Below are 15,521 nucleotides of genomic sequence, written 5' to 3'. Positions count from 1 at the left end.
GATGTGCTGGGGTACGACTAAGAAAGGGGGATATGACATTTGGTGTGCAGATAGTGCAGTCACGTTACCCAATGAAAGGCCATTTCTAGTATCAGGATGTTGGCCCTGGTGGTAACGTCGATTGTTAATTCTAAAATCAGTGTTAATGTCCTGGAGGTGTCCCAAAAAATGAGTCCCAAGACTAGGATTAGGATCTATTAAGTGCCTATAAAAATACCCAAGAGGGAGAAGTGTGGTGTTATATTCCCAATGGGAGGGCTGTGAGGCTTTTGCTAACGTGCATTGAGCCCTTAGAGGGGACTTAAAGTTTATAATTATACAGTCCCCTTCAAACTTTTTCCTTAAGGGGCCCACCCACCCCACTCTTTGGGTATGAATGATCTCTCCAGCGCCATCCATCGGAAATTGACAATGTCTAGATAGCCAGTGGAGAGTTCTATTTTTTAGGCTAACAAAATTTTCCTCTTGATCTTTCCTTAGCTTAGGGACATTAGCTAAAACCAGGACGTAAGGTCCGCACTCTGGGGGTAAACTGATACGGGCCGGAATTTGCTTAGCAATTGTAAGAATAAATTGGTCCGGCTTAGGTGAGGGAGGGGATGAATCAGGTAGGACATCAATATTGGTTTTACCAAAATATGCCGTATTACTTTTAGAGACAGTTTGAGCCGTCGCTATAGGGGTGGCAACCTTGGGGAGTGTTGGTTTGGGTGCCCGTTTGGCGCGATGCTCCACAGATGGTAGGCTTTTACTTGTGCCTGGTATTGGGGGCAACAAGGGGACACTAATATTAGTTTTATTAAACATTTTGGGCTGATTTATTTGGACATCATCAGTGGTGGTAGTTGCCCCTAAAGAGGGCAAGATTTCTTGATGGCGCCCTGAACTTAGTTTAGAAACATGTTCAGTCAGCACTCTCATCCTTTTTTCTATGTTTGATACATGTAGATTCAGAGGACCCAAGAGAGTAGATATCAGTGTCTCCAGTCTCCCCCAAAATCCCTGAGCCCCTGACACTGTGTTGATTTCTATAATAGAGGAATCCATCCTGCTAGGTAGGCCGACCTCTTTAGCCTTATCTAGTGCTACTGGGGCAACAAACCTCCGTGGTTGGCTATTCCCACCCTTATGTTTATTTTGTACAGGCTCAATATTTTTCCGTTTATTCTTAGCTTTTTGCCTCTTTGCTTTCTGGCCCCTTGTTTGTATTAGTCCGCTAATGCTTTTATCCCCACCTGAGTCCAAAGCATCAGAGTCATGGCGTAAGTCAATCCCTTCAGTGTGAATCAAATTGTCAACTGGAGATGGCAAAAAATCCAGGTCCCTATTTGGGCTTGGCTCTAACATAGTGGGAGTTGATGATAGCCTAGAGTCCATGGGCAGGTGTTCGTAAGATACTATATTTCCATTTGTGTGGTTCTCTTTGGTGGCTGTGCCCGGAAGCCCCGCATAGGATGTAGCAAGTAAAGAATCGAGGGACTTTTCAAAGGAGTTATCATGGTGCATAAACAAGGGCAGGCTTGGTGGGAGCGAGAGGCGTCTTTCAGTGTTCTGAATAGCCGTGGCAACGACCCCTATTGTTTTCTGCAACATTTTATCTATGGCCGTTAGGCTTGGCAATGGAGTAGTAGGTGCTGCATGTTGTTTGGGCTTACCCGGTCTTCTGGGTGCTGCTGAAGTCTTTTTCCCCATAATGGGTGTCGTTGCGGGTAGCCAGTAGTTCTTTCTCAGCCAGATGCCCCCGGGCCAGCGAAGGCAAGGGGGGCGGCCCAGCCCTGCCTCTGTCTGCCCCTGACGGCCACAGACGGTCCCGCCCTTGTCCCGGGCTTCTCCCGGCGCCACCCGCGCGCTACCCGCGACGCGGGGGTCAGGGTCGGTTAAGTAGCGCCTCCGGGCGTGCTGGCAGCGTGTTTCTGGCCCCAGGGGATCCTGGGATATGTAGTTCTGGCGTGCGCTCCCCCCACACAGCGGCCACCACAGCAAGCGACGGCGGGAGGGAGACGCCGCGGGCACAAAGGACCTGGTTGCGCCGAGAACTGAAGCACACTCCGGTAGGTTTCTCCCCGCCTTCCACCAGATTTCCGGCTTGTTCCCCGCTCTGCCGGGGTCAGGGTCGGTTAAGTAGCGCCTCCGGGCGCGCTGGCAGCGTGTTTCCGGCCCCAGGGGATCCTGGGATATGTAGTTCTGACGTGCGCTCCCCCCACACAGCGGCCACCACAGCAAGCGACGGCGGGAGGGAGACGCCGCGGGCACAAAGGACCTGGTTGCGCCGAGAGCTGAAGCACACTCCGGTAGGTTTCTCCCCGCCTTCCACCAGATTTCCGGCTTGTTCCCCGCTCTGCCGGGGTCAGGGTCGGTTAAGTAGCGCCTCCGGGCGCGCTGGCAGCGTGTTTCCGGCCCCAGGGGATCCTGGGATATGTAGTTCTGGCGTGCGCTCCCCCCACACAGCGGCCACCACAGCAAGCGACGGCGGGAGGGAGACGCCGCGGGCACCAAGGACCTGGTTGCGCCGAGAGCTGAAGCACACTCCGGTAGGTTTCTCCCCGCCTTCCACCAGATTTCCGGCTTGTATGCCTAGCTTTTTTAAACCCAGGGGAGTTTCTCCGACCCATGCACTGACAACTGTAGGTTCGTGGACCTGGATTTGGAACTTCAAAACTCTCAGTGGGTAACATGGGTTGTGGAAGCACTGGTTTGCTGTATCTGACAGGAACCTTGAACTTGATTTGCAGAACCAGAGTAAGGATCCATGGATTCACTAAAAAGCTTTGAAAAAACGTAATGCCAGGCCTAATGGCCAACACATTCTGTGCATGACCAAAGGCTGTGCACAGCGGGGTTTAGGCAGCTCTCATGAGTTGGGCACAGGGTGTGGCTGAAGGCTAGTTGAAACTTAGATCTATTTCTTGAAATGGACAGAAATTGAATGTAAGTCCTCCAAATATATAGTCAGTCAGTCAGTCATATACTTTTATTCGATAAAATTAATATCACAAAAAGAGACAATTACAGAAAATTACATAAAAAACAGGTTAAAAGTGGAAATAGATATAGCACCAAAATTTCAGTTAATTGACATTATATAAGGCAAAAAACAGGGACCTAAGTAAGGGTGGGCGTAGTTCGCGAAGTAGCACTTCGCGAAGCTACGCAAAGTGAAGTTCGCACTACGCGAGCTACGCGTAGCACTTCGCGAACTGCGTAGTAACATGTTCGCACTGTGCAAGATGTTGTTTTCAATGATTGCACAGTGCGGACAAGCAACCGGCACTGTGCAATCATTGAAAATGGCATCTTGCACAGTGCGAGCTGTAGTTTTCTGCTGCTCGAGTAGATTTTTTCTCGAGCGGCAGCTTTCTCAACGCGAACTTGTAGTTTCTCATCGCGAGCGGTCGCGAGCATACGCGACCCCTCGCAATGAGAAACCTCGCGTTGGGAATCTCGCCGGGAGGTTTATTTTCCATGCTCGCGATCGCCAACTTGATGTTGCTGATCGCGAACAAGGAAAAAGTCTCGCCGGGATGTCATTTTGCTTGCTCGCGGTCGCCAACTTGACGTTGAGGACCGCGAGCAAGCAAAAAATGACCGCAGCACTACGCAAAACTACGCTACGCGTGTTCGCACTGTGCTACGTGCAGTTCGCGTAGTGCGAAGTAGCGCGAACTTCGCAAACTACGCGAGCGTAGCGTAGTGCTTCGCCCAGGCCTAGACCTAAGACACATTCCCCACAAATTCATACTGGGGTATACACTAAAAATTCCATGCAGTTAAAATCATTAATAAATATTAGACTAAAAATCAGATTAAAAGTCATAACCAACTAATAAAATCGGAATAAAAACCACAGCGTCATACCAGATCAGAGTATAACGTGTCCTGGGCCAGCTTTTTTTTTTTTCATCTTGTTATTAATACGAATAGCAGCAACTAAGAAATTAGCGACATGGAAAATTGGCCGGACATTACTCAGTAATTGTAAATATACAAGTGCTGGTCTAACCTGAGCAAACCCTAGTTCCTTAAGCAACGGTACTAAATACCTTTTCCTAATGTCTGAGTAAAATCTGCGAAACATAACAAAATGTAAAGTATCTTGTGACGATAAATTATCACACTTGCAGGGCTCAGCTTTATCTGGAACACCCCATTTTGGGAAATCTCCCAAAGAAAAATTAATTAAGTTAAATCGAAATCTGATTAACAGAAAACGATGGAAGGGGCGTGTTACCAGCTTCAGGTAGGGTTCCAGACCAGGTAAACTCACTAACCCAAAGTGTAGTCTAACTAAAGGTTTTTTCAACTCTTCTCTTTCTGCAAGTTGAAAGTTTACCATGGCAGTTTTTATCAAATCCAGGTCTGCTTTCTTAATTGTATCTGGAGCCGAAAAAATCTCCGGCCGGCTGAGTTTTTTAAGAGTTAATTCAATATATGCTAGCCACGGGATTTTACTGGCCATATCTAGAGACAGACAATCTTTTAAAATCATATGGTTCAAAGATATCTCATCATTGAGCCAGGTCTTGAGCCAACATATTATCAGGGCCATTTTCGCTTTGTCTAAAACATAATTCAGCCCCGTCTCCACGTGTATTGAAAAAGTAGGGGTTGACTGTGGCACAGATAATAAGGTTCTTAGAAATGCATTTTCCACCACTTGGATCTGCTGGTTTTCAGTAATATACCCACAGATCTCAGAACCATAAGTGGCTGTTGCAAGGTATTTTGCCTTGTAAACCTTTAAGATAGCTTCCATGGGTCTGGCTCCTAGGCGTTTTGAAAAACCCATAAGGGCTGAAGTGGATCTTGCGAATACATTTCTTTTAAGTTTCATTTGTGGGCCCCAGGACCCCTCCTCATCAAATTAGAGACCTAAATAAGTAAAAACAGGGACCCTGTTGACCACAATTTTTGCCGAAAAGAAATGCCATTGCTGACCTCATCTTTGCCACAAAAAAATGTCATTGTATTTTTCTTTTTTCTTTGTTCCCCTACTATCATTACGTGGGATTTCTTGGCGTTTATTTTTAGATCAAGTGAATCCATAAATGTATCAAACTTCATTAATAATTTATTTAGCCCAATTCCTGTGTGCGCCAGTAGAACCGCGCCGTTGGCACAAAGGAGAACTGGAATGGTAGTGTCTCCTACTCTCGGGACATCTAATGAGGCTCCCTTCAGGGCAGGTTCTAAAGCATTAATATATAAAGCAGGGGGGCCAAAATGCACCCCTGCCTAACTCCTCTTTCTGATTTAAAGTACCTTGTGCATCTTCCATCTTGGGTGACTAGTATAGAGGCGATCAAACCACAGTGGAGGTCGGCGAGAAATTTAACTAAAACACGGTTGATCCCCATATCAATTAACATTTGCCACAGCTTAGTCCTATTGACTAGATCAAAGGCTGTTGATAGGTCCATGAATCCCAGGTAAAGGGAACCCTTTTTAGCAACAGTATACTTACTGATAAGGAGCTGTAAATTAAGACATTGATTTAATGTGCTCCTTTTTGCTCTAAATCCATATTGTGCATTAGAAAGGATCCTCCTTCCCTCAAAATGATCTGTCATTCTAGCTAATATTACTCTGCCTAAGATCTTCACAGCAGAGTCTATCAAGGAGATGGGCCTATAACAGGCTGGATCATCTCTTTGGCCTTTTTTAAATACCGGGATGATAATGGATTTTGACCAAGATACGGGCAATATATTTGAGCCTGAGGCATTAAAAATGTTAGTCAGTATTTTTGCCCTGAATCTAGGATAACTTTTATAGAGGTCCGCCGGGACCCCATCTGGGCCTGGCACCTTATTAATCATGGTCTCCATTATTTCTTTAAATACTTCACTCTCCTGGAAGACCACTACTGACGGTAATTCCAAGTTAGAGATATATTCTTGTGGACTCTCAGCCCCCTGACTGCCATATATTTTCTCAAAATGGGCAGTCCATTGCTCATCTTGGGTATTACAATCAAGACATGAATTATCCTCACTGGAGAAGTAAGGATCATTAATAGTTTGCCAACATTTTCCACTATCCCTCAGGACCTCCGGGGACAAAAGTTTGCCCCATGCCTCGTCTTTGATCTGATTTTTTCTTATCTGAATGGCTTGTTTATAGGATTTCCTTAGCCCCCTAATTTGCTCCCTATTTCTGGGGCTCTGCTTTAATGCTTTTAGGAGGGCAGAATGTGCCCTAGTACATTCTTTGTTAAACCATCTTTCCCTCTAATAGTTGATTCGGGGTGTATTTGCCTCGTCAACTTACTACTGATTTGCTTACAGATAGTTTCAAAAGCCTCTATAATCAATGTGTTTGACGCGTCAGGGTCCAAACAGATATTAACTTCCTTCTCTGTATTGGACAGAACTTCCCCTACAAAAGTTTCTGGGATCACTTTCAACCATTTCAATCTCCTTCCTTGGTCCGTTGATGTCACCTCTCGACTGATGGCCTTATGCTCAGACACTGTGAGTGTTAGTTGTGCCCCCTGGGCCAATTCTAAAATTACAGGGTTATGATCACTAAAAGCAGAGAACCCCACCTTATAAGAAATGACACTTCTTAGGACTGCAGCGGTCATAAAAATATAGTCTATAATTGTACCGATGGCCGAACCCTTAAAGGTAGCTTTCCTCGGGCCTCCCTTAATACAACCCGATTCATAGAAATTTGTGGTGGCCAGAGGTTTCTCGAGGGTCTCCCCTTGCTCTGTATGTTCAAAGTGTACCGGAGCAGAATATGGGGGACCATCTAGGTTGTCAAAGATACAATTTTGTCCGCAAGGGTGAATGTTAAAGTCGCCCATAACAATAACCTCAGCCCACGGATTATGTGCTTGATAGGCAATTAAAAAGTCCTCTAGGGGGAATAAAAATTGATTGGTACAGTCACTATTGGGAGAATTATAAAAGTTAACCAGTAATAATTTCCCAAAATGTGGATGAGATAACTCCACAGCCAAACAATTGTGGCAACTCGCTTCAATCTGTTGTAATGAACCATTCACATTTAAGGAAAAAAACATTAACAACCCTCCCTGTGCTCTACTGTAGTGTGCCTGTTTGGCAGGAATAAAAAAATGTGTATACCCATCTATATAAAAATTAAGATATGTGTCCCATGTTTCCTGAAATGCCAAAATGTCGTAAGACTTTATCTCTTCCAGCCAAATCTTGTCCATACATTTGCTTCTCAACCCCGCAATATTCCAACTCAGAATTTTACAGGTAGAAGTCTGGGGAACAATATTGACCACTGAATTGTCCATAGCAATAGCACTGTGTACTGTGGCCACCTCTGCCACACTAGGGGCTGTGTTAGCTTCCCCCTGACCAAGATTACCCCCTTGAAGTCAGTCGCAATCTTCCAGACCAGAGAGTGCTTCAAACCTATTGTACAACTCTAAGTTTTCCCCAGACCTCCGCTCCTTTTGTCCTCCATAATACTGGATACTACCCCTGTCAGGAGGCACTACTGCATAAAAATAGGATAGGGGGAGGGGATGAATAGTTGGGACTAGATCGTTTTGGAACCAGTCACAGATATATTCCACGGTCCTCCGGTCCCTAAAATTGACAATTATGCAATCCCCCCCTACTGTTTTTGGTTTATTCCCCACCCAGCCCACTCTTCTGGTGTGGAGAATTTCAGCAGAAACATGTAATGGAAGGGTGCGATTCTTATTGAGCCAGTGGATACACTTGTTCTTCAGCTCCTGGTATGATTCCCTCTTGCCCTCACCTAATGAGGGCACCCCTGCCAGGACCACTACATAGGGTACTGACTCCGGGGGAAGCTGAAGGGTGGGTAACAGAGCTTCGCTATAGTCCCTAGTCTTTGTGTGTGGAGCCGCTTTGTGTTTAACGGCCATACCAGACTCTCTTTGTGGCAGCAAACCCCCTTCACCTGAGTGCGCTACCATTAATGGATTATTAGAAACAGATTCCAATAGATTTACCAGGGGTGCTACCAAGTTACCACTTGGAGCTGTCTTACGGGGGGCAGAGGGTGGTAATTCAACCCCCTGAGTTATATTAGACCCCACTCCCCCACTACCAGCGTGATTATTAACTGACTCTATAACTTTTTTCCCTTCCCTGGCTCGAGTAGAAACTAGCAATAGTTCGAGACATATTAGTCTAGAGTCAATTGAGTCCAACTGTTCACTAAAAGGTGCCCAGGACTTCTTAATCAAGTGTTCCATTTTAATCCAAAAAGATGGGCCCATTTCATTTGAAATGCTCTGATCATCAAAGGGGGCATTGGATATGTCTTCACTGGCATGGCGAGTACTTCCGGGTTAGATTATAGGCTTGTTAGTGGGGTGAGCTTTACTAGTTTTTTTGTTCTTTCCAGGGGACTGAACTTTATTATTAATATGGCTCCGTTTTGATGGGAGACCCTGATCACCTTTAGGGGGCACCGCCCTAGAACCAGTGGTAGACCGAGTTTTAATTTTATCATGGCGTGTGCCTCCTGTCACAGCAGGGGTAAGTATATCTATGGACTTTGCCGGTCCATTGGCAGTACCAGGAGGCTCACTGGTCATAGGTCTTACTGATTCAGGGCGCCCTGGTGATCCCTGCTTCCCCCCCCTCCTCGGCGGGTGACAATAAAACCAAAGAGTCTTGAGTCTTATTCCGGGGTAAATCCGGAGAATGAACTTCGGCTAACCTGCCCATGGAGGATCTTTTCTCAAAAGCAATGTCAAGGGATAGTCTCTTTTCTGTGAGTTCGATATCCTTGGCAAGAGCAGAGGACACTCTAACTAAAAAATTATCCAGGGTGCCCATTAATGCTCCTCCTGTAGGCTTTCTCATATCTTTTACAGGGCAGATTGGTGGTGACGCAGACATAGTATATGTATGTAGTGCCCAACCTAGCGTCGACAGATGGTGCACAAAAAAGAAGTTGTTAGATCCACAGACTGACCTTTATCTTGAATGGAGCGTGAAAGAGACCGGGCTTTGCCCGGCGCGTCCCGCGAAGCGTGCCTCAGCGTAACTTATAGGCGCCTCCTGGCGCTGGCGCTGGCACTGCATCTGAATAATGCGCCGCCGCTGGGGCAGCAGGGAATTGGAGTCCCGGGGCGGCGATGCGAAGGACTGCACTCGGTGGCGCTTGCTGGCGCTTGCAGGTTACTGGTACCCCTTGACTCTTGGCGGTGGCGGCGTGATCCGTGATTCAGGTAGGTTCTGTTCTCCCCCGCTCCGCCGGTCTCAGCGTAACTTATAGGCGCCTCCTGGCACTGGCGCTGCGTCTGAATAACGTGCCGCCGCTGGGGCAGCCGGGAATTGGAGTCCCGGGGCGGCAACGCGAAGGACTGCACTCGGTGGTGCTTGCTGGCACTTGCAGGTTACTGGTACCCCTTGACTCTTGGCGGTGGCGGTGTGGTCCGTGATTCAGGTAGGTTCTGCTCCCACCCCGCTCCGCTGGCCTCAGCGTAACTTATAGGCGCCTGCTGGCGCTGCGTCTGAATAACGCGCTGCCGCTGGGGCAGCCGGGATTGGAGTCCCGGGGCGGCGACGCGAAGGACTGCACTCGGTGGCGCTTGCTGGCGCTTGCAGGTTACTGGTACCCCTTGACTCTTGGCGGTGGCGGCGTGGTCCGTGATTCAGGTAGGTTCTGTTCCTCCAAATATATATTCAGGCTACCCAGGAGAGCACAGTCCATCCACTCACAATGTTTTGAGTTTCTCTCTTTAAGCTGCTAGGATCCAGGGTTTTTGTATACTGCCAAAGTGGGTAAAAACACTTGACCTCACATTTCCACATTTCCAAGGATGATAAAGGAAGAGGTATCTAAGCCGTGACCTGCCTATCTTAGCATCATTACGTGTCAAAAACTTCCACAACAAATGAGCAAGGTAAATAACCTATTACATATTACCCTCCACTTCAGCTGCAATCTAAAGACTTATGATACCGCACTGAAGAAACTGAAGTAGGGCACTTCCATGCTGAGTGCAACCCATCAAATATTGAAGGTGAAGAGCCTACACATCTTAATTAAAGGATAGAAGAACTGTGTGAATGGATTAATACAAGACAATGGATTTCACTTTGAAATATTGAACTTTCCAAAGAACTTCCCGAATGTTCACCATGTCTATGAAGCAAAAAGAAAAAATCTCACAGCTGTCCACTATTTCAAACATTTTTGGGGAGAAAGCTGTGCACACAGGCAAAATCACACAGAACAAACACTGCAACCGTACTGGCCCATGCTCCATAGTAGAAACTTTCACCTGCACCCACTTCCACTTCACCTGCCACAGCACACACACCAGCCTACCAACAGGCCCACCATGAACACAACAAAGACACCACCTGAGCAAAAATACCAACTCTCATGCGCCTTTCTCAACACACACGTACTATGCAAGCATTCCACTGAATTATGTGACCTCATTGCCGCCCTCACACCCAACACCATCTTCCTCACTGAGACCTGGCTTTATCCCACATCTGGTCCAGACATTGCCACACCAATCCTGGATGGATATAAAATAACTCAACAGGACAGTACCAATAAGCCGGGAGGATGAACAACCATCAACTACAAAGAGACCAAACAGTACACCACCATGACTGACAACAGTGCCACCCCCATGGCACATCTCAATTTAAAGCTCCACGTGGATGAAAAGACAACCATCTGAGGCACCCTCACATACTGACATCCAGGCCCACGCTTCAGCTTCTGCAACCCCATCACGGACGTGATTGTGCCACTAGCCATAGACTCTCAGGACTACATCTTCCTCTTTGACCTAAATTTCCACATCAACAAGAACACCACAACAACACACACCTCCCCAATAGATTTGATAATCTGGGACAAATGGATTGTCCCAGATTATCCATTACCCTACACACACCGCAGAACACATACTGTACCCCATTTTCACCTCCAACAACCACATAACATATGGCCATGCCACGAGACTCACATGGAATGATCACTCCATCATCCACTTCAGCATGCCCCTCCCTGCACTGCCACCCTCAAGATGAGCAGCGCCTCCACCATAGGTGGAACAAAATCTCAGAGACCAACTCTATAGATAGCCTAGACACCTCTAACCCTGCTACCACCACCAACAGGGAGTGAAGTACGTCAATGCCTGGATCACTAATTGCACCAACTTCATTGTCCCCATCAAGAGCAACATCCAGAGAAAATCCTCCAAAAAGTGCAGATGGTAAACCCAGCAATTCAGAAAAGCAAAACAAGTCATCAAACAGCTGGAGAGAATATGGCGTGCCAGCTTGGACATCTCTGACAGGGCACACTTGAAACCTCCCTCTACCTCTCTACCTGCCTACTGAGGGTAACAAAGAAGACAGGAGTAGCCGCACACATCAAAACCAGTGACAACATCTCCCAGGAACTTTTTTACATCGTTAAGAAATTCTCCAACCTGCTGCAAGTCAAAACAACATCACACCCTTACAGGAACTTTGCAACAAACTTGTCATCTTCTTCCACAACCAGATCGCAAATATATACGAAAACTTTGAACCCCATTTCACACCCATGGACCTCCTTAAAAGATACGCCACTACCGCAACTGACACAAACCACAGACTGACCACCTGGAACCTCCTCTCCACCCAGGACACAACCTCCACCATGAAATCCATCCACTCATGAGCTCCACAGATCCATGCTCGCAACACATCCTCAGCCTTGGAAACCAATGGATAGGCCAGGAACTCACCACCCTGCTGAACACCTCTATCAGCATAGCAATGTTTCCGACACCTGGAAACACACTGAAGTAATACAACTGCTCAAAGAACCCTCCGCTGACCCCAGCGAACTCAAAAACTACTATCCAATCTCTGTGCTCCCTTTCCCTGGGAAGGCACTGGCAAAAATAATCAACCAGCAACTCTTGACACACCTATGCCCCTGCTGGCCAACATCATCAGATCCCAAATCTCCACATAATTTCCTACGCAAACAAGACACAACTTATCATCTCACTCACCGATGACACCACCATCACCAGAGCCAACTTCCACAGCAGCATGGCAAGCGTCTCTGAATGGATGAAGAACAATTTCCTGCAGTTGAACACAGACAAGATGGAAGTACTGATCTTCGGCAATAGCAGCAACACTTGGAATTACGCCTGGTGGCTATCAGACATAGGATATGAACCCACTCCATCTGACCATGCCAGAAGCCTTGGAATCATTATTGACAACAAGCTCACTATGAAATCCCAGATCAATGCCATCTCCACCTGCCTGCTTCCTCACTCTGTACATGCTATGTAAGATCTACAAGTGGCTACCCCTACACACAAGATGCACTGTAATAAAGGCCCTCATCACCAGCTGACTAGTCTATGGCAATATCCACACAACTTCTACAGACACTTCAGAACATACAAAATGCAGCAGACAGATTCATCCTCGGTCTTTCCCACAAACCCACATCGCATCCCACCTCAGGCAGCTCCACTGGTTCCCCATACAGAAAAGATGTCAAATCAAGCGGCTGACCCATGCACACAAGGCTCATCACAACCAAGGACCTGCCTACATTAACCACCACCTGAACTTCCACTAACCGTCGAGAAGATTATGCTCTACCCTCCTCTCACTTACCCATACTCCCCGCATCTACCAAAGCAGAAGTGGAGGACGCTCTTTCTCCCACATTGCAGCACAGACCTGGAACAGCTTCCCCATACAACTCCTAACCATAACCTCACTTCGAGAATTCTCAATGGCCCTTAGGACCTGGCTGTTTGAATAGGCCTCCAGGACTTGCAAACGCCTGGGTACCACATCGGGTGATAAACCACGCTTTATAAATCATGATTGATTGATTGAAATCCTGATTGATTTGAAGTGGTGCAATAGTCTTCTTAGCTGCTTGGCGTTCCCAAAACTGTAGTCAAACACAGCAGAAACTACTTGCAGTTGAGCAGAGAATACTTTGTTGAATTCTGTAGTACAGACTGCTGCATGACTAGGTCTGCAACACCTGCCTCTAGACACTAAGCACACAAGTCCAATACATGAATCAGCTATGATGATCTATGCCAGCCAAATTAAATTAGGTTAATGTTACAGAGTTGAAGTATCACTGTCTCAATAAGTCACCACATTTGGTGTGCTGGATCTCCTCCCACCCCATTACTTCTATAGCAGTTCCAGTCCATATAGTATTTTACTTTGATTAAATATATTAATCAATGGAATTAGAAATGCTTCTCTTACCATTTTTGCAGGAGAAATGGTGTTCTCAAATACAGTTGAACTTCGTATCGAGGGATCTACAATAGAAAATATTCCTTATATATCCGAAGTCAATATAAAACAAAAAGAAGTATAGTGTTCATGTCATGCCTTTTTTTTCTGAAGGATGATTTTATCTATGCTTATCAAATTCTGAGAGTTCTGCAATGCTTGGTAAAAAGATACAGCATATTAATATATTTTACAGTTTAACATTTTGATTTCCCATAAGCTAAAACGGGAATTATTTAGAAAATGGTAAATATATAATGTGGATAAAATGTACTAGCATGTATACATTAGAAAGCAACTATGGTAGGTCATGATTTGGACAGTATTGCTCTCAAGGCCTGGCCTAGAGGCTGCTTCCACTGTCTTGCCAGTTTCCTGTCCAGCAAAAATCATAAATAAAAAAATACTGATATACAGAGGTCAGTCCTCTTCATCCATTACTCTGTCTTGCTCTTAGATGAAATTGAAATTTTAGGATTCCAGCTGATGGAGCAAACGGGATATATGGCTGTTGGGGTCCTATGCTATAGGCCGCCAAGTACTCCAAGCTCATTCATCCCCCTTTTCTGGACACTATAACTAATATGATGCTGACGCATTCAGACCTTTTTTTTGTTAGGAGACTTCTACCTTTGGGCGGAAGGAATCTTGCCCTCTGCATGTAAGGAACTGATGAGCTCCTGTGAGAACATTGGTCTACATCAGCAAGTACGAGGCCCCACACATGTTAGTGGTCATACTCTCAACCTCATATTCTCCCCAGAAGAACTGATATCAATCAGGAAAATTACTCCTGTGTGTTGGACAGATCACTCACTTATTACCTTACACATGGGTAAGGAGAGGCGTTTCAAGAATATCGCCATGTTTAAACCCAAAAACAGAGCCTGGAATAAACTTTCTACACCTGGACCAGAGCCCGTTTTTAATCTCTCAAAGATGTTTAAACCTTCAAACTCTATAGAAAAGAACTGCCAAGTTTTAGAATGTGAGATTTTAAAAGCACTCGATAAGCAGATTCCCAACCCAAAAAACTTGCATGGGTTTGTCTGACCCCTGGTACGATACAGCCTTAAAGGAGGCACAACTAATTTGTAGGCAACTAAAAATGAAATGGCAGCAGCATTATCTAGATGAAGACAAGATCTGTTTAAAGATATCCTTAAATGATCACAAAAATAAAGATTGTGCTGGGGTCGATTTAGGGTTTGGTGTAGTGAAGTGGGGTTTGGGTAGTATAGGGGGTCATGCTAGGGGTAGATTTAGGGTTTAGGGAAGTGCAGTGGTGTTTGTGTAGTGTGTGCGGGTTGATGCTGGGGTAGTGTTTTAGGGTTTAGGGTAGTGCAGTGGTGTTTGTGTAGTGTAGGGGGTCATGCTGGGGGTAGGGTTTTAGGGTTTCAGGTAGTGCAGTGGTGTTTGTGTAGTGTAGGGGATAGTGTTTATGGTTTAGGGTAGTGCAGTGGTGTTTATGTAGTGTAGGGGGTCGTGCTGGGGGTAGTGTTTTAGGGTTTAGGGTTAGGGTTTAGGGTAGTGCAGTGGTGTTTGGTTATTGTAAGGGTCGTGCTGGGGGTAGTGTTTTAGGGTCTAGTGTAGTGCAGTGGTGTTTGTGTAATGTAGGGGATTGTGCGGGTGGTAGATTTAGGGTTTAGGGTAGTGCAGTGGTGTTTGTGTAGAGTAGGGGTTCATGCTGGGGGAGATTTAGGGTTTAGGGTAGTGCAGTGGTGTTTGTGTAGTGTAGGGGGTGGTGCTGGGGTAGTGTTTTAGGAATAGGGTAGTGCAGTGGGGTTTGGGTAGTCTAGGGGTTTGTGCTAGGGGTAGATTTAGGGTTTAGGGTAGTGCAGTGGTGTTTGTGTGGTGTAGGGGGTCGTGCTGGGGGTAGTGTTTTGGGGTTTAGGGTAGTGAAGTGGTGTTTGTGTAGTGTAGGGGGGAGTGTTTTAGGGTTTAGTGTAGTGCAGCAGTGTTTGGGTGGTATAGGGGATTGTGATGGGAGTAGATTTAGGGTTTAGTGTAGTGCAGTGGGATTTGGGTAGTATAGGGGGTCATGCTGGGGGTAGATTTAGGGTGTAGGGTAGTGCAGTGGAGTTTGTGTAGTGTTTGCGGGTTCGTGCTGGGGTAGTGTTTTAGGGTTTAGGGTAGTACAGAAGTATTTGTGTAGTATAGGGGGTCATGCAGGGGTAGTGTTTTAGGGTTTAGGGTAGTGCAGTGGTGTTTGTGTAGTGTAGGGGGTAGTGTTTTAGGGTTTAGTGTAGT

At 46.2% G+C, this 15,521-nt stretch overlaps 1 protein-coding gene across 1 annotated transcript in view; it reads right to left on the bottom strand.

Annotated features, from left to right (window-relative positions):
• The window catches only part of BMX (BMX non-receptor tyrosine kinase), an 891,026-nt gene that overhangs the window by 608,092 nt on the left and 267,413 nt on the right, over positions 1-15,521 (bottom strand). Inside the window, exon 7 of the mRNA XM_085620470.1 lies at positions 13,242-13,297. Within this exon, the coding sequence (XP_085476596.1) occupies positions 13,242-13,297 (56 nt within the window). The remainder of the gene's footprint in view (positions 1-13,241; positions 13,298-15,521) is intronic.

Source organism: Triturus cristatus, chromosome 8, assembly GCF_964204655.1.
Source record: "Triturus cristatus chromosome 8, aTriCri1.1, whole genome shotgun sequence".
In the NCBI taxonomy this organism is placed as follows: domain Eukaryota; kingdom Metazoa; phylum Chordata; class Amphibia; order Caudata; family Salamandridae; genus Triturus; species Triturus cristatus.
This window is presented reverse-complemented; position numbering and strand designations above follow the sequence as displayed.